This window comes from Rhagoletis zephyria, unplaced genomic scaffold (genome assembly GCF_001687245.7).
Source record: "Rhagoletis zephyria isolate East Lansing unplaced genomic scaffold, Rhagoletis_zephyria_1.1 Rzeph_scaffold_03625, whole genome shotgun sequence".
Lineage (NCBI taxonomy): Eukaryota > Metazoa > Arthropoda > Insecta > Diptera > Tephritidae > Rhagoletis > Rhagoletis zephyria.
The window spans coordinates 41,774-60,423 of record NW_016160708.1 but is presented as its reverse complement, the minus strand read 5'-3'; the positions used below and the strand labels follow the sequence as shown (position 1 = coordinate 60,423).

Genomic DNA, 18,650 nt, shown 5'->3' with positions numbered 1-18,650 from the left:
CGATCAACAGCGCATTCTTTGCAGTGGAAAGGCTTGTCTGTATTACGCAGAAACTCAGCGTCGGCTGGTAGAATATTTNTCTTTGCAGTGGAAAGGCTTGTCTGTATTACGCAGAAACTCAGCGTCGGCTGGTAGAATATTTACACAAGACAGATGAAAAAAATCATTGCAATTAACACATTGAATTTTATGCTGCTGCGATCGCTCGACTTTTTGCCCACATAGACACGGCATTTTTTTAATTAGAACTAATAGATTTGATAAGAGTCACTATCTCACGAACTTCAAATCACAAAGTTTAGAAAGCCATAGGCATAAAAAAGTAAACAGCTTAACAGTTTTAGCACACAGAGACCGATCAAAAACACGTCCGCACGTAACGAAAGTATATCAACAAATCTTTTGCATATTTTGGAGTTTGACAGCTGAACTCCGCCATTTAATTTGCATATGCTACCAAAGTCAGACGCGGGATTTTAAAGTGTTTTATTTAATAAATAGTCATAAAGAAAGTTATAACTAATCGAGTGAAGTGTAAAGTGATGGGGAATATAAAAATATATTGGTGAAGTGGCTGCTTATATTTCAAACCCAATTTGTAAATAAATTAGTGACCAAAAATTACAAAAGTGGGTGTTAAAATAATGTGTAGACCCTTGACTACAAGTGTGTGAAATTTTTTTTTTGGATCGGGTCACCTCTTTGGACGCAATACCACGAAAGAATTAGGCAACGTACTAAAGAGTACCCACAGCTTCTTTTGGAAGCCTCAATATGCTTCTAAAATGAACACACAACGATAATAAAAGAAAAACCTTGAAAGGATTAACTTTTGCTTACAGTGCACACGGTAGCTCTAGGAGACTGGAATTATCCCTTAAAAGTCGTCTCTCTCTCTCTTCCTCTTAAACAAATAATTGTGATGAACATAGCCAAAAGTGTTCGCGCCGAGCAGTCGTGTTTCTATTCGCTCTCCAATTTTCTTTGATTAAAATCATATACCTAGTTATTTATTTGCTAATCATTAGCATGGTGCATATTGAACAATCTGAGACAGTGACTCTTTTATTAAAATTGGATTTATTTAAGTGAATAAATTTTTGGAAATCCATTTAATATGCCTTGTGTTTGGGGGCAGAAGGTTGAGCGCCCTGAATCTAAAGTGCAGTGCTCTAAGTGCATAGAGTTTTTTCATCTCAAATGCGTCGGCATTCAACAGGCTGATCTTGACTATTTGCTGAGCATAGATAAGCCGTTTTTTTGTAATGTTTGTTTGGATGTGCGCCGTAAGTCAATTCGTTCTCCTCCACCACCTGCGGCTGTGGATACGAGTGACGAGCACCAAAATAAAAACTAATGGAAATGTAGTTAAACAACAAAGGTTATCTACTGTGGCCGAAGAGCTGGCCGAAATTAAAGCGGTTAATGCTCGCCTTATGTCTGCTGTCAGTGCGCTTCATGAAGAAAATAAGTGTTTATTGCAAAAGTCTGACACTCTTCAAGCGGAGATTCGTGAACTGCACACTAAACTTGATGCTAAAGATGCTACATTGTCTCTCCTGCTATCGGAAATCAAAGGTTTGCGTCGTGTTGTTATTAGCTGCCTTGCTCAAAATTCAAATTCGGAAATTGACGAAAACAAACAAGTAAAATCGTCATCTTCATGCTCCTTGTCTGCTGGTGCTATTGCTTCGCTCGCTGCTGCTGCTCATAATTCATATAATTCTTATAGTGACTGTCACTGCTCTGCTAATTCAGAAATTAACGAAAACAAACAGTAAAATCATATAGCGACACTACCGACAACCAATATAAATTGGGACTCCGTTCTTAACACCAGTGATTTAGCTGATTGTTTTGAAAGTTTTATATGCGAAATTCACGATGTCTTTTCGAAGAACCTTTCAGTTCTCTCACCTCCTATTCATAAATTACCATGGTATAACAAAAACCTTAAAAAGTTAAAAAATCAAAGAAACAAGTACTATAAATTATTTAAAGCTCAAAGTAATAATTTAGTTTTAAAAGAAAAATACATTTATTATATGAATCAGTTCAATGTTCTTGATAAGTTTTTATACAAGCAATACATTTGTAGATTTGAAACTGAACTTAAAGACAACCCCAAAGCGTTTTGGAAATACGTTCGTTCCAAAAAAGGTTGTACCAATATTCCAACATGCAAAAATTTCAATGGATTGTGTTCACAATCACTGAGTCTGTAAATTTTTTTGCGGATTTTTTTCAAGTTTAATTTTGTAGCTGATGATGACCCTATTTGCACGCCCGTCTACTCTACCCAATCAGTGGACTTTGGATATTTGTCTGTCTCTGAAATAGATATTCTGAATGGTATAACTGCCCTAAAGACTTCTTTGAAAGATGATATTGATGGTTTTTGCTCTTATTTTCTAAAGCAATGTAAATTTTCTATTTGTGCGCCTTTACGTTTCATCATTAATCTATCTCTTTCTACTGGTGTGTTTATAGATCGTTGGAAGGTCGCGTCCATTACCCCTATTTTTAAATCAGGCAGTAGGAATGATATAAGGAATTATAGACCAATATCTAAATTAACAGTCTTTTCAAAGCTTTGCGAACAGGTTATTAAAGAAAAAATTACGTTCGCTATAAAATCTATTTTAGAGCCGCACCAACATGGGTTTGTCAATGGGCGTTCTACTGTCAGTAACTTAGCCGTTTTCTCTCAATACTGTATCTCTGCATTCAAATGTGGTTTTCAAATAGACACCATTTATACAGATTTCTCGAAAGCCTTTGATTTTTTNAACTTAGCCGTTTTCTCTCAATACTGTATCTCTGCATTCAAATGTGGTTTTCAAATAGACACCATTTATACAGATTTCTCGAAAGCCTTTGATAGAGTATCGCATGCAATTTTATTGCATAAACTCGAATGTATCGGTTTCCACTCTGTTTTTTTGGCTTGGCTAAAATCTTATCTCTCGAACCGATTGTTGTTTGTTTGAAATTGAAAATTGTAAGTCGTTTTCTTTTGTTGCGTCCTCGGGTGTCCCACAAGGAAGCATTCTTGGTGCAATTTTATTTATTCTGTTCATAAATGACATTGGTGCCTGTTTTAAAAACTCGAATTTTTTACTTTATGCTGATGATTTGAAGTTTTTTCGTAGTATTAGTGGAGTCGCAGGAATAAACTTTCACTTAATATTGACAAATGTTTTCATATGTCTATCTCTAAAGCTCCAGAGTTTCGGCAATCGCGCTATACTATTTTTAACCACCAACTTATTTCAGTTAAAGATTTTGTTGATCTTGGAGTTGTATTCGATAATCGGTTTTCGTTCAGAAATCACATATGTTATGTCCTTCCTAAGGTTTACAGTAACCTTGCTTTTCTGCGCCGCTACTCAAAGGATTTCCAGGATCCGTATACCCGGAAACTTCTCTACAATACTTCGGTTCGTTCAAAACTTTAGTATGCCGCTATTATATGGAATCCGATTTATAATTGCCATGCTACTAGAATTGAAAGGGTGCAACGGAAGTTCATTCGCTTTGCACTTCAATCGATAAAATTTGAAGAGCTGCTGCCCTCATATAGTGCTCGCTGTATGTTAATAAGCCTAAAATCACTTGAGAATAGAAGAATAATCCAGTCTCTAATGTTTGTTTACGATCTAATTAATGGAGTCATTGATTGTTCCGAACTTCTAGGGCTGATTAGTTTTAATATACCCAGCAAAGCTCTTCGATTTCACAAACCATTTTATCTTTCTGTAGCCACAGCTAATTATTTTTCTCATGCACCAATATTCAGAGCGCTTTTAGAGTATAATACAATCTCCACACAATTAAATGTTGATTTTTCATCACAAAGATCTGTTTTTAAGTCAGCCATAGATGATCTGTATTGTTAGTTTTAATTTTCCATAAAGGGTTTTCATCTGCGTATACATTAGATTTAAGAAAATTGTGTATGTGCCTGTAGTCTGTAAGATACCCCATATCATAGACTGAATAAATCGAAATTGAAATTGAAAAGGTATTCAACAAAGTGTGATTGATTTTGACTTGCTCTCATAAGAAACAGGCTATAATGTCAAGTTGAAATGGGCATAAGTGAAGTTGGGCTCCAAATATTTTCAATATATTTTCAGTTGAGATAGGACGTTTTTGAACCAAATTATGAAATAGGGCGTTCTGGAAAAGTTTTCTGAGATAGGGCGTCTTTCAATCAATTTCTGAAATAGGGCATTCTTGAAGAGTTTTCTGAGATACGGCGTTTTCGAATTGGCTGCCGAGATAGATCGATCTTCCACTAAGGTGTCGATATGTATATTTCGTCATTAGTAACGATATGTATATTTATTCATTAATTAGACAACAATTTCAACCTTTAAAGGTTCCCACAAAACTTTACGGTTTTAAAGCATTCCTTGCACTTTGCTATGGTATCAGTAATTTTGTAAAAATATATCCATACTTTAGATTTTGGCGGTGTCATTGCTTAAAGCAATTATTTTTCATAAAAACGACGCTGCCAAGATATGGCACTTGCTCAAATCGATTCGATCCAAGTACTTTTCTTTCGATACCAAGTACGAATCGATACAACGATTCGAGTAAAAAAAGTAGTTGGTATCGAAACAAAAGTATCGAGTACGTACTCGTACGTACTCGTATTTACTTGTATCGGAACATCCCTATATATCAGTTGTGTGAAGTTAGCAAAAGTGTGAAGATGTCACGTGGTCAGTAAGGAGAAATTGTATAAGCATTTTTATTGTTGTTGCATTTTTGTGTTTTTTTATTAAAAAATAGTTGTAAAAACGTGACTGCATCTAAAGTACATGTGAAAAAGCAAATTATATGTGATTTTAATTGGCGTATTTACTGGCGTACTACATGTAGTACGTTCGGCATTTACATAGTGAAAAATATGTTAAAAAATTTTTTTTTTGCAGCAATTTAACATTAAATGAGATAATATCTGCCTTAGAAGAAAGTGACGAAGTGATGACGCTAATAACCAGGGAACGGATTTTGAGGACCTAAAAACCTATAAAAAATGCAAAATAAAGTAACGAAATAGGCTGGAAAAGGCAAAATAAAATAGCGAAAAAGGCAGGAAAAGGTAACAAAAAAAGGTATTGCAAAAAAAGAAAATAAGGCACTAAAAAAATACAGAAAATACGAAGAACAATCAAAAAATATATTTATTTTAGAAATGTTTATATTACAAGTAAAAAGAGAAAAACTATGAACTAGTTTCATTATATGAAAAATTTGTACTTTGAATCTTTGACTATTTTCTCCTTTCGAGTTTTTAACTCACACAACTTTTATCTCTATAGTTGTAGTAACATTGAACCACAAGGTGCATTTTGAATTTTTCTGGCAGCATTTTCATTCGATTTTCGCGAAGAAAAGCCTTGAATGTACTAAATGTGCGCTCGGCGTAAGTTGATACAAGTGGAGCCCAATTTAAATATGGAACGTTTGGAACGTTCATATTATCAGGAATAAGGGCGTTTTCCTCGCCCTTTACAATTTTACCCACACCCCTTATTGTCTCCAAGCCTACGTTAGCTGAGAAAACGGCTTTAAATTTTTTCAACACCAATTTGGCAAGAGGTCCCTGCGCTTCTATAAGCCGCAAGGGCATGTGTATATTTTTTAATCTTAAAAAAAAAATGTAAATGCTATAATACCTTTTTTAAAGGTAGAAAAGGCAAAAAAAGGCAAATATCTTAAAAAAGGCAAATATCTTAAAAAAGGCAAAAAAAGGCAAACATCAAATGTGTATATATGGAATCAGGGAAAGCTAAATCGTGGACATTCTTAATCGAATATACTCTACCTCTTTAGCAGAAAAAAAGGCAATTTCCATAAAATCCGTTCCCTGCTAATAACTATGTAACAGATGAAGATAGTGGAGACGATGAAGAAGTGAATTTTGACAATTTACCTCCCTTATTATTAAATGGCGAGGCTGAGCTATTTCGAAATGCTTATTCTTCTGATTCTGACAGTGAAGACGATATTCCACTTGCGTTACTGCCACCGGCGAAGAAACGCAAATTCGATATGTCGTCAGTGAAATGGATAAGGCACGATCTAATTGAAACGGAAGGCACTGTAACGGAATCTGAACAGGAAAATTTACCAACACCCCTCGATTTGTTTGAAAATTTTTTTTCTGCTGACCTTCTGCAACTCATTACTGAAAACTCCAATGACTATGCGTTAAAGCATAATGCAATAGGAAATATAACCCCGGATGAAATCAGGTGCTTTATTGGAATTTTACTTCTAAGTGGCTACAATATTGTCGCTCGGCGCCGTATGTATTGGCAAAATGATAGGGATACTCATCATTCCTTTGTATGGAATTCGATGTGAAGGGATCGATTTGAGTTTATAATAAGAAATTTGCACTTTGTGGATTACAAAAATCTGGATAAGATGGACAAATTTGCAAAGGTTAGACTACTTCTACAAAAATTGAACGAAAGCTTCCAAAATAATGCTCCAAGAACAATACAGCATTCCGTTGAGGAGCAGATGGTTCCGTATTTTGGCGGCCACGGATGTAAACAATATATCCAAGGAAACCCTATCAGATATGGCTATAAATTTGGGATTGGAGCAACTTATAAGGGCTACATTCTTTGGTTCGAGGCATATCAAGGTGCAGGGACCTTCCCCAATAATACCTACAAGGAAATGGGACTTGGTGCAAGCGTAGTCTTAACATATTGCGACATTCTATCCCAAAAACAACCCGACATTACCCACCGATTGTACTTCGATAATTTGTTTACCACAATTGGTTTATTGGTCGAGTTAGAAAAACGGAATGTTAAAGGGACTAGAACCATTCGCCACAATCGATTAGCCAACTGTCCCTTACCAAAGAAACATGATCTGCGAAAGAAAGAAGGGGGGTAGTATGACTACAGTAAAATTCGTACCAACAATATTATTGTCTGTTGTTGAAACGACAGCAATGCAATTAACGTCGCCTCAAGCATCCATCCAGTTGTACCTTCAAAAAATATTTCACGTTGGTCCCGGAAGGAGAAAAAGCGTGTAAGCATTCAACAACCACGTCTTATTCATGAATATAATCGATATATGGGGGCGTCGATCGAGCAGATGAAAATATCAGCTTGTACCGTGTCTCTATTCGTGGCAAAAAGTTGTATTTCCTTTTATTTACACACTGCATTGATCTTGCAGAGCACAATGCCTGGCAAATACATACGAGATATGGGAGGTAAAATGGACCATCTAGCTTTTCCTCGGCGCATTTCCACATCGATAATATCAACTTATGGAAAATCCTTAGCAACGCTTCCGTCAGGATCATCACGGGACATCAGATTTGATCGAAAGGATCATTTGCTTACTGAAATCAACCGTCAGGAAGAGGGAAAATGTAAACAGCTACGTTGCAATCATTGCCATAAAAAGACCACTACACACTGCATTAAATGTGATGTGCCGCTTCATGTAAAGTGTAATGTGGAGTACCACACCACCAAATAATTGTTTAGTATTATTTTTTTCCCTTTACTGAAGTACACGAAAGTTTCTGGATAATAAATGATTTGAATAAAATTGCAAGAAATATGTATTTTTTACTTAAGTACATGCATACATATGTGCCGAGCGTACTACATGTAGTACGGCCTATAAACTCGCGATAGAATGTATATATTTTTAATCTCTTCAGTTTTGCACTACTTTGTGTCAGCTTAACTTAAGTTAAGGAAACTAAGAGGATTGTTGCTCTAGCAAGCTCGTCGGCATATCTGTGTTAAATATTAAACATTACAATAAAGCGTTTAAAATAAGGTACAATATATTTGTCGCGCGGCGATGCTGAACTCCTTTTATATGTGTTTGTCTTGTTTCTTCATTGTGTTCTTGGTACGTCTGGTTGACTTGGCGATCCGTTCAGCATTCACCCGAAATTCATCTGTTAGTAGATATATGGCACAAAACAATGTTGCCACCCGATATGTCGCTAAGTTTATTTAGGAACAGGGTGACTAACACCCCGCCCCCCGTGAATCTCCTGGGATTCACCCTCAATCATAAGCCTGGCAAGGCGGGATGCTGGTCTGCGTAAGAGCCACAGTAAATACTCGCGTAATACGTCCTCTTTGCCATTGCCTGCGGGGTAACGTTGGTTCGCACAACATAACCAAATCATCAACTTGCAGAGGAGGAACCTCTTTCTGCCACTTTGTACGGCACGACAGTTGTGGTAAGTATTCCGTCGTCCAACGCTTCCACAGACGATCTTTCAGATTCTGGGAAATCCTCCGCTGTTTCCGCAAGCATATCTTCTCGTCGACAGGATGGGGCGTCTGCGTTGAGTTGACACAACCTATTAAAAAATGGTTCGGCGTTATTGGTTCATCTTCCTCGCTTGAGACTGGCACGTCGGTTAAAGGGCGTGAGTTGATGATATTCTCTGCTTCAATGAGAACACTTTGTAGCGTGTCTACCTTTGGCGCAACTTCTCGGAGTGTCCTGTTTAAAAACGTTTTAATGATTCTTATTAGGCGGTCCCAGCAGCCGCCTGCACTAGGATTCGCTGGGCAATTGAAAATCCACTCTGTTTTGTATTTCATGGCCTCAGTTTGTATACGATCTGCATCTAGCAGATGTTCAGCAGCTTGTAGCTCCTTTTGTGTGCCGATAAAATTGGTGCCATTATCGCTACGTATTCTCACTGGTGTGCCCCGGCGATTAATAAAGTTTCGCAGGCACAAGATGAACGCGTCAGTTGATAAGTTCTCGGATAGCTCGATGTGCGCGGCTCGGACGGTCAGGCAGGTGAAAATTACGCCCCACCTCTTTTCACGACGTCTACCGATGGAGACGTTGAGTGGGCCGAATAGATCGACGCCAGTATAAGAGAATGGGCGTACAAATGGAGTGACGCTGTCGCTAGGTAGTTGACCCATCAATGGCGGATCCGGTTTGGCTTTGTCGATCGTACAAGCAAGGTATTTTCTTTGTATGCCTCTGAGAAGTGCCTTCAAATGCGGGAGCCAATATTTTTGTCTCACAGCATTGATAGTTATTGCGAAATTTTGGTGATGATTCTTCTCGTGGTAATGGCGTACGATTAGAGCTGCAACGTGTTTTCGTGGCAGCAAAATGGGGCGTCGTGCTGCCAGAGGCAAATATTCTGCTGCGTCGATGCGACCGCTTAACCGCAATATACCACTTTGGTCCAGGTACGGGGAGAGCTTATACAACGTACTCTGTTTCGCCAGTTTACGCGAAGCTGCCAAATTCGCAATTTCATCCGCACCAATCTACATATTGTCACGTCTGCCATCGTAAGATGCGGGGGTCGACGTACTCCCGCCGTAATTCGTTGCGCTCGAAATCGACTGGTCGCTCGGATCACCCAAGCTATAGTTCGTTGTAACTTCGAATACGAGCTGAATCTGGTAAACTCAATAAATGGTTCTCTCGGCTGAGCATGTAGTAAGCGATCGGACTTGACTTCTTCTGGCAAGACGGATGGTGGCTTTATTGTCATGGCGGGTCACTGCTGTTCGTCGTGTTTTAAAAACTCCGGACCCTTTATCCATCGGCTATTGTTGTCAAACTTTGAAGGACTAGATGGGCGCGTCGCGGCATCTGCGGAATTTTGCAAAGTAGGTATCCATCGCCACTATTCTGGAGATGTTGCACTGAGAATTTCAGCGATTCGGTGACCAACATATGCCTTGTATTTCCTTTGTGATGAGTATACCCATTGCAGGACGGTTTGCGAGTCGCTCCAGAAGGTTACTCGTGGCAGTCGCGAACGAGTTTGTATAGCCGAGTGCCTAACACCGCTGCCTGTAGCTCAAGCCTCGGGACTGACATCAGTTTAATGGGTGCCGTTCGCGTTTTGCCCATGACGAAGCTAACCTTAGCCGTACCTCTGCAAATTACGCGAACATACCCAACAGCTGCGAATGCAATCTGGCTTGCATCAACAAAAATATGTATCTCAGCGATATCTTCGGAGATGTGCGGCGAGTAACATCGTGGCATTTTAAATCGTTTGACGTGGAAAAACTCTTGACACCAAGGAAGCCATTTGTTGCTAAGTCCCACCGACAATACCTCGTCCCATCCGATTTCACGCCTCCACGCATCCTGAATTAAAAGTTTAGTAAATATGAGAAAATCTGCCAACATACCGAAAGGGTCAAACACGGCCATGGTGATTTTTAACAGCTCCCGCTTCGTTGGCGCTCACGTCCCGTTGAGTACCTCTTCCGGCACACGATGAAATTTCGTGTGAAACTCGAAGGTGTCTTCGTTTATGTTCCAATATAAGCCGAGTACCTTATCTGCTACCGAATTGCGTTCCATGCTGACTGCTGCACGAATAGATGGCGATAATTTGTTCATTTCTTCTTCTACTTCCGAGCAATTGGATATAAAATTGCGTAGTTCGAACCCCGCTTCCAGATTGATTTCCATCATTTCGCGACTGGTCTTGATGGCTTGTTCTGTATTGCCAACGCTAACCACTAGGTCGTCAACATAGTGCTTGTTTACTATGATTGCTGCGGCATCAGGAAAGCGATCTTGAAACTCCTTGGCATTTTTGTTTTTAATGTATTCGGCAATGCAAAGCGAGCACACCGCCCCAAAAATCAATGACGTCATTACGTACTCCTCGATGGGTTTGCTAGTATCTGCATTCCGCCACAAATAACGTTGTGCATGCTGATCGATTTGTCGTATTTTAATTTGAGAAAACATTTCGCGTATGTCAGCTGCGACACCGACTTTTCCTTGTCGAAATTGTGGAAGTATTCGTACCAACGGTTGGGCCTGCTCTGGTCCTTTCAAAAGGGCTGTATTGAGTGATACATCATTTACTGCGGCGGCCGCGTCAAAAACAACTCGCAACTTTTCAGGTTTATGTGGATTGTGGACTGCAAAGTGCGGTAAATACCACACATGCTGGTATGGCGCGTTGACTTCGGTATCACTCAGTTTTCTGGCATATCCATTGTTTACGTACTTGTCCATTTCCCGCTTATATCGCACAGATTATTCAACACCATTTTTCATCTCTCCACTGACAACAGACGCTTTTCTGCCATTATTTTGCTATGGGGCAGCTTAGGTGGAAATGTTTTCCACAATAAACCAGTCTCATAATGCTTACCCACTCGCTTGGTTGTCGTGTCTAAAATCAAACGTGCATGCTCGTCTTCTGACTCCAGATTCACCGAAGACACATTAGTGCCAAAACTGTCGGACGCAAAATATTCAGACACCAAAGTGTGCAGTTGTTGACAATCTTTGACCAGCATAACTCGAGGATTGGAATTTGAAGGCGATTTTGTTGGGCCATACGCGACCCAACCTAAAGGCGTTTTGGCGGCCAGGGGACTCTCATTATCAGCTTTAACATTAGTAGTAGTAGCACTCAGATATGCGTGTGTTAAACCAATGAGTAAACCTGGCTTCGACTCGTGATAATTCATAAGTGGCGGATTTCTTAAATGACCAAAATCTTCTTTGCTTAGAGACTGCTCTGGCAAATTCAAGTTGTTTACTGTATATACGTCTCTAAGCGCAAACCTTTCGTTACTGGCGCAATTACGCACTTCGATGTTGATTTCATATGATTTTTCAGTCACCACCTTATTGTCGTACCATTGTAATGTAAGCGGGTGTAACACCCCTTTAGCTCCGATCATTTTCGCAAGCCTTTCTTCCATGATCGAGATAGACGAGCCTTCATCGAACATGACAATTATTTCCCGCTTCCCGTCGGGTCCGTAAATATTGACGGGCAACATTTTAAATAATTGCTGGTTCGTGTAGTTTGCTAAACAAATTAAAAGGGGTTGAGCGGGGACGTTCGATGTACTGACCTGGCACAGTGCTTGCGATGCTGGCACCCCGCTATGGAGTAACTGACTGTGATAGCGTTGACAACCATTTACGCTGCATCGTCTCTTCGAGTGACATTTAAGTGTGCAATGACCCTTACGCAAACATGAGAAGCTTAGCTGATCCGCTTTTACTAACTCCCACCGTTCTTGAACCCATAACGTCTTGAATGCTTCACACTGTGAAATGGTGTGGTTTCCGCTGCATTTGTAACATTTCAATTTATTTCAAGTTCAATTTATTTGATATCGTATTAGTACATTAAGATTAAATCTTTTATTGCACAATAAGAAATAAAGAGGATAAGAACATTAAATATAGGAAAACAAGAAGATATAACAAGGAATTAACACATTTTATAATACTTATAATTATACAGAGCTATAACAATAACCAACATAGAAAATTTATAACCATTTAAGTTGTTTTATTAGAAAAATAATCGTTGATAAGACCTTTGAAGTTGTGCTTACGTTAAGAGTTATTCAAAGATGCTGGCAGAGAGTTCCAAAGTTTTACAGAATTAACAAAAAATAATCTCGACGTGTTAAGATAATTATATTTCGGTAAAATAAAACATACATACAGGCATTCCGGTTTCTTAAACATAATCAGTTTGAACATAAAAATGCAATTTCGAGCTTTTAAGAAATTTCTTAGGTCGCATCCCAATATCGAGTTTCTGAGGGTATTTAAATGATCAAATTTCTTTAACCCATGTACATATCTGGTGGCAAAACTAAAAGCAACATTAAGTTTTTGAAATGATTGAGAGTCAAGTTCACTATACACTACATCAGAATAAGTAACGAGGGAAGCAATTAGACTAATTACTATTTTTTTCTTAGTGTCTTGGGGTGTAAAAGCAGAGGTAGCTCGGAGACACCGCAGTGTATAGTAAATTTTTTTAACTACATCATTTATGTGATCCTCACAAGTCAGTCTAGAATTTACTATGAAGCCAAGATTTTTTACTTTATCAACTAATTGAGGAATATCAGCACCAAGATATAGGTGAGGGACCTCAGAGGGCTGGATCTTATCCTTGCATATTGGAAGCACATAGGATTTCCTAGCAGGTTTTCATTTGACCACTTAAGAATAGAATGCAAATCATAATTTAGTTGAAGCGCGATTTCATGAACCATGCTAGTGCGATCAGAGAGATAAAGCTGAACATCGTCAGCGTAAGCATGTAAACGGGCGTGTGAGCATGCATTGAAAATATCATTTATAAACATGCTAAAGAGAAGAGGGCCAAGTATGGAACCCTGTGGAACGCCCGAGTGAATGTGCAGAAGATCAGAGAAAATGTTATCAACTTTAACTTTTTGCATTCTATTACTTAAGTAGCTACTAAGAAATCGCACTGCTAAATCCCCAAAGCTAAACTTGTGTCTAAGTTTCTCACACAACAAGATATGGTTGACAGAGTCAAATGCTTTANATACATACAGGCATTCCGGTTTCTTAAACATAATCAGTTTGAACATAAAAATGCAATTTCGAGCTTTTAAGAAATTTCTTAGGTCGCATCCCAATATCGAGTTTCTGAGGGTATTTAAATGATCAAATTTCTTTAACCCATGTACATATCTGGTGGCAAAACTAAAAGCAACATTAAGTTTTTGAAATGATTGAGAGTCAAGTTCACTATACACTACATCAGAATAAGTAACGAGGGAAGCAATTAGACTAATTACTATTTTTTTCTTAGTGTCTTGGGGTGTAAAAGCAGAGGTAGCTCGGAGACACCGCAGTGTATAGTAAATTTTTTTAACTACATCATTTATGTGATCCTCACAAGTCAGTCTAGAATTTACTATGAAGCCAAGATTTTTTACTTTATCAACTAATTGAGGAATATCAGCACCAAGATATAGGTGAGGGACCTCAGAGGGCTGGATCTTATCCTTGCATATTGGAAGCACATAGGATTTCCTAGCAGGTTTTCATTTGACCACTTAAGAATAGAATGCAAATCATAATTTAGTTGAAGCGCGATTTCATGAACCATGCTAGTGCGATCAGAGAGATAAAGCTGAACATCGTCAGCGTAAGCATGTAAACGGGCGTGTGAGCATGCATTGAAAATATCATTTATAAACATGCTAAAGAGAAGAGGGCCAAGTATGGAACCCTGTGGAACGCCCGAGTGAATGTGCAGAAGATCAGAGAAAATGTTATCAACTTTAACTTTTTGCATTCTATTACTTAAGTAGCTACTAAGAAATCGCACTGCTAAATCCCCAAAGCTAAACTTGTGTCTAAGTTTCTCACACAACAAGATATGGTTGACAGAGTCAAATGCTTTAGAGAAGTCTAGGAGACACAGTAGGGTAAGGTGACCCTGATCAAACTGCTGACGAACATCATCCAAGACTTTGGTAACAGCGGTTGAGCATGAGTGGCCAGCCCTGAAGCCAGATTGGAGCGGGTTGAGAAGATTATTCTCTTCGATAAACTGTGTTATTGGATGTGCCATAAGCATTTCAAGGACCTTAGATAATCCGGGCAGAATACTTATAGGCCGGAAATCTATAAGCAGGGTGGCGCCGGGTTTTTTGGGTACGGGAGTCACAGCTGCCAGCTTCCATGCATTGGGAAACGAAGAGGTAGTGAAGCAGTGGTTTACTAGATGTGTAAGGCTACTTAGTATATATGGTAATATTAATTTGACAAATTTAATTGGAATATTGTCGGTACCGATGGCATTAGATTTTATTCGGAAAATACATTTAGCCACTTCATCCTCTCGCACAGCGATGAACTGAAACCTTGATGATGGGAGGAAATTAGGGGGGTGACATTCGGAATGAAGCTACCTGAAACTGGAGAGATATTATGGGACGTGAAAAACTCATTAAGCTCATTAGCATCAAGAGAGCACGACGTGTTAGAGCTGGAAGTCACACCCATCCGTTTTAAATTCGACCACAACTGTTTGGGGGGCAACGCGAGTGTTTAACTTTCTAGTGTAAAACTGCTTTTTTTGGCAATTTGAACGGTGTAGGTGGCTTTATTCCGAGCACGCTTATACGCATCCCAATTCGCATCAGTTGGCAGTGTTGCCATTTTAGCCATTTTCCGGCTAGATTTAGCCGGTTGCGATAGCAAACAGCCGGAGAAATTTCAATTTAGCCGGCAGCCGATTTGTTAGCCGTTTTGCAGAAAAAAATTAGCCGTTTTTAGCCGATTTTGCTATTTGCCTTGTTTTCTTAAATTTCAAAAATGTATATATGTTTCCATTTTTGACTAAGCGACCCAAAATCTGTTAGAAATGGCTACTAACCTTATCGTGGAAAAAATTTTCATGTCAGGCAGGATTTTATGAAATTGGGACGATTTCGCTTATTTTTATTTTAAACGAAGAAGGAGTTTTCTCCATAAATTGTTTGTTATAAATGTCTTAATTTTAAGTGTGAAGATTTATTCGCAAACTTAGAAAATAAGAAATTGTTGCACTGTTAAGTCTCTTAAGATTGGATATAGTGCCAACAAACAGAATAAATATTACATGTAGATATTAGGTGTGTACTCGTATTGAGAGGACAAAATTCTCCAGCAGAAAAAGTTCTGAGAATTTAGCAGCATTCGCTCTCAAAGAGACGAAATATCATCAGAAGTACGAGAACGCAAAATTTGCAAAAACGTGCAGCCTTCGAAACAGCTGATCACTTGCACAGTTGCCACTGGTGATTAATTTGGCAATTTATTTTCTGCTTGGTGCATTTTCCCCGATTTGGCATTTTATACAATTCAATAGTTTTCGTTAAGAAAACCCTTTTTAAAATACGAATTAATTATATCGGAATGAATAAGTTATTTTTCTCATAATTATTTCTGATATCACATAGTGACGCATTAAAAACAAGAGTATCTCCTCCAAACACCCATCTTTGATCCAAAATAATGTAATAGAGTAGGTTTAAAATTATAAAATTTTCATTTCAACAAACAACCTTCCAAAACCGAAAACTTCAGCTAAACAACATTTCAGCATGTTGCATTTAAATCTATTTTGGTATATTTAAAGGAAATTTATGGTATAAACGAAAAATGTCATACGGCAACCATAGTCAGCACGCACTAAAGTAAACAAACTGGAGATTAATAGCAAATTAAGGAAAAATAAATACAACAAACGTTGTGCTTATTAAATTTACGCACTTTTTAGTTATATATTAGCAATAAATAACTGAAAAAGGCCATATTTTCTTTTGTTTATTTACAAACATCTGTTTGTGATCAGCTGATTTTCTTACTTCCAAGTTTTCGCTGGGAAAAATTTTTCCAGCAGAAATTTGCAGCTCTCTTTCACATTTTGCTCTCTCATTTCCCCTACTTTGCAAGTTTTTGGGGTACGAGAACGCAAAACCAGTAAAAGTTTTCTAAAACTTTAGATAGTTAGGCGTACGTGTACACACCTATTGGCCCGTAGTCATAGTCAAAATAAAGTCGACTTTAGAGTTAGTTGCAGCTTTTTGACATAATTTTCAATGGGATATCTGTCAAAAAAGCTGTAACTAACTTTAAAGTCGACTTTATTTTGACTATGACTACGGGCCATTGTCTTCCCAGATAGCGCATATTCAATTCTGCCTAAATTACAAAACATCATTTTTGCCCACTCCCAAAGGTTTAAGGTAAGGGAAAAATTGATATTTTCAAGCGCTATATACACATATGTATTTTTTTAAACAAACTTTTTTGCTGAGAACTTATTTAAATTCCAAAAACCGAATGCCAACTTGAATTAAAGGAACCAACACTAAAGTGAGTCAAAATGAAAATAAAAGAGCACAAATTTCTATGTAAAGCAAAACTCTCTGGGAATCCTACGAGACATCTGCCGGTCATATGACCGGTCATCTAAATGCAGTCTTTTGGCATCATATTTTACATCAGAATTGAAGGGATTTCTGAAAAATCTGACCAGTTCTTTTGTGTNAATTTTTAAATTTAACGAACTTGTTTATTCAAATTATCGTCGACAAAAAATCCAACCATGCGCCACAATCATATGTTTATCCTAATTGCAAATTCTTGCTGGCAAAATTTTTTCCGGCTCGAATTTGTAACTTCTCTCCAAGAAATAGTCTTTTTACTCGTGATTTATTTAAATAAAACATGTGAAATTTAGTTGAAACATTTTAGCCGTTTTTAGCCGGTTTTATTTGCCAATTTAGCCGGTTCGCCCAAAAAGTTCTGGCAACACTGTCAGTTGGCCTCCTTTTCCATGCAGTATATAACGCATTGCGATTTTTAATCGCCAACTTAACTTTATGTGTAAACCAGGGGCAAGAAAAAGACTTGGAATTGACTTGACGAAAGGGTACATGCTTGTTAAAAAATGAAAGAATATTATGTGTTAAAAAGTTAAGTTTATCGTCAGTAGTTTCTAATTTCCAACAGTAGTTCCACTGAAATTGGTCCAGATTACAAAACAGAGCGTCAAGTCGAATGGCATTATAGTCGCGATAGCAAAAAGCCTGCGATGCATGATAATTATATGTTAATTTAAGGTCGAACGTACAAAAAATTAAGTCGTGATCTGAGACGAAGGACAGGAGGAGCAATAAAAACATCAAGTAAACTAGGACGGACATTACAAGAGAACCTTGTGGGCATATACATAAGTGTTAACAACGGACATACCAGTAAGTGCAACAGAGTCAAGAAAATGAGTCGAAGAAGGGTCACAAACAAGCAAATTTATATTAAAATCACCTCATATGATATAATGATCGTAATCAATAAGAAGTTCAGAAAGGTGATCGAAAAAAGGCTGATAACAAATATTCTTCTTGTAATTATAGACACAAGACACCAGCACTTTGGTATTAGTATCAGACAGAACGACAGACAAATACTCAATTTCACTCTCAGATGAATGGCTCACGATCATAACATTTAAGTAGCTCCTACAATATATGGCTACCCCACCACCTTTTCTACCCAAACGATCATTTCGAAGAAGTTTGTAATTGGGAATGGAGTAGTAATGATCCGGAATATCTGCATGAAACCATGTTTCTGATACGCAAATGACATCAACAGACGAATGTTCAAAAGTGTTTCAGCGTATCTTTTGCGCGGTCTATGTGCATTATGCGACGAGGGTTCGCTGACAGAGCATTGCTTTTTGTTTACTGTGCACTTGTTGTCGGCAATAAACATACTATTCCAGCCAGCTCGCTAAGTCACGTCGAAAAATGTTCTACAGTTGGGTATGCCTTAATGGCTGCTGCGTATTTCGCCCAATCAAACTGTTTTTGGTGCGGTAATTTTGATACCATTTGCTCTAGCAATGTGGTATTAGCTAAATGCTGCTGACAATTGGCTGACTTTAAAAAGGCGACTACGTTACGAACTCGAGTTAAAAACTGAATAACTAGGTCGAGCTTGTGCTCAACGATAACTGGAAACTGTTGCACTTTACCTAACTGAGCTTTCACCAGTACATCTGGCCTGCCAACCCTAAACTCTAATTCATTTATTTGGGAACGTCATTGGGAAATATTAGTAAAGATGCCACGGCTTCCCTTGCCGGACCAACCAAACATTTCTGTAGCCTAATTAAATTCTGACTATATTTATAAATTTCAGTCGTATCCTTAAAAATAGCAACAAACAACGGCCACTCTTCGAGGTCCCCAGTAAAGTTTGGAAGGTCATACAGCTTCGCATGTGAGTCACTTACTGACGCGGCAGTTTGGTCACTTTCTATA

At 38.2% G+C, this 18,650-nt stretch overlaps 2 protein-coding genes across 5 annotated transcripts; one reads left to right on the top strand and one right to left on the bottom strand.

The window, feature by feature from the left end:
* The first annotated feature begins 4,535 nt into the window (after positions 1-4,535).
* Positions 4,536-7,599, top strand: LOC108369355 (piggyBac transposable element-derived protein 3-like). 3 transcript variants are annotated; one of them, XR_001848494.1, is made up of 3 exons: positions 4,627-4,733; positions 4,804-4,892; positions 4,947-5,135. XR_001848494.1 is itself a non-coding variant. In XM_017624448.1 (2 exons), the coding sequence occupies exons 1-2, from the start codon at positions 4,724-4,726 to the stop codon at positions 6,382-6,384; spliced, it is 489 nt and encodes a 162-aa protein (XP_017479937.1). In that variant the 5' UTR covers positions 4,536-4,723; the 3' UTR covers positions 6,385-7,599. The 3 variants fall into 3 exon arrangements, 1 of the variants encoding a protein (XP_017479937.1); XM_017624448.1 differs by lacking the exons at positions 4,804-4,892; positions 4,947-5,135 and adding an exon at positions 5,906-7,599 and having other exon boundaries at positions 4,536-4,733; XR_001848495.1 differs by lacking the exon at positions 4,804-4,892 and having other exon boundaries at positions 4,947-5,138.
* Positions 7,600-11,060: 3,461 nt separating this feature from the next.
* LOC108369353 (uncharacterized) lies at positions 11,061-18,080 on the bottom strand. Of its 2 annotated transcripts, none has more exons than XM_017624446.1 (2): positions 17,997-18,080; positions 11,061-12,134 (listed from the first exon to the last, which is right to left on the bottom strand). In XM_017624446.1, the coding sequence occupies exons 1-2, from the start codon at positions 18,027-18,029 to the stop codon at positions 11,085-11,087; spliced, it is 1,083 nt and encodes a 360-aa protein (XP_017479935.1). In that variant the 5' UTR covers positions 18,030-18,080; the 3' UTR covers positions 11,061-11,084. The 2 variants fall into 2 exon arrangements, with proteins under 2 accessions (XP_017479935.1, XP_017479936.1); XM_017624447.1 differs by having other exon boundaries at positions 11,061-12,139; positions 18,002-18,079.
* Positions 18,081-18,650: the final 570 nt, after the last annotated feature.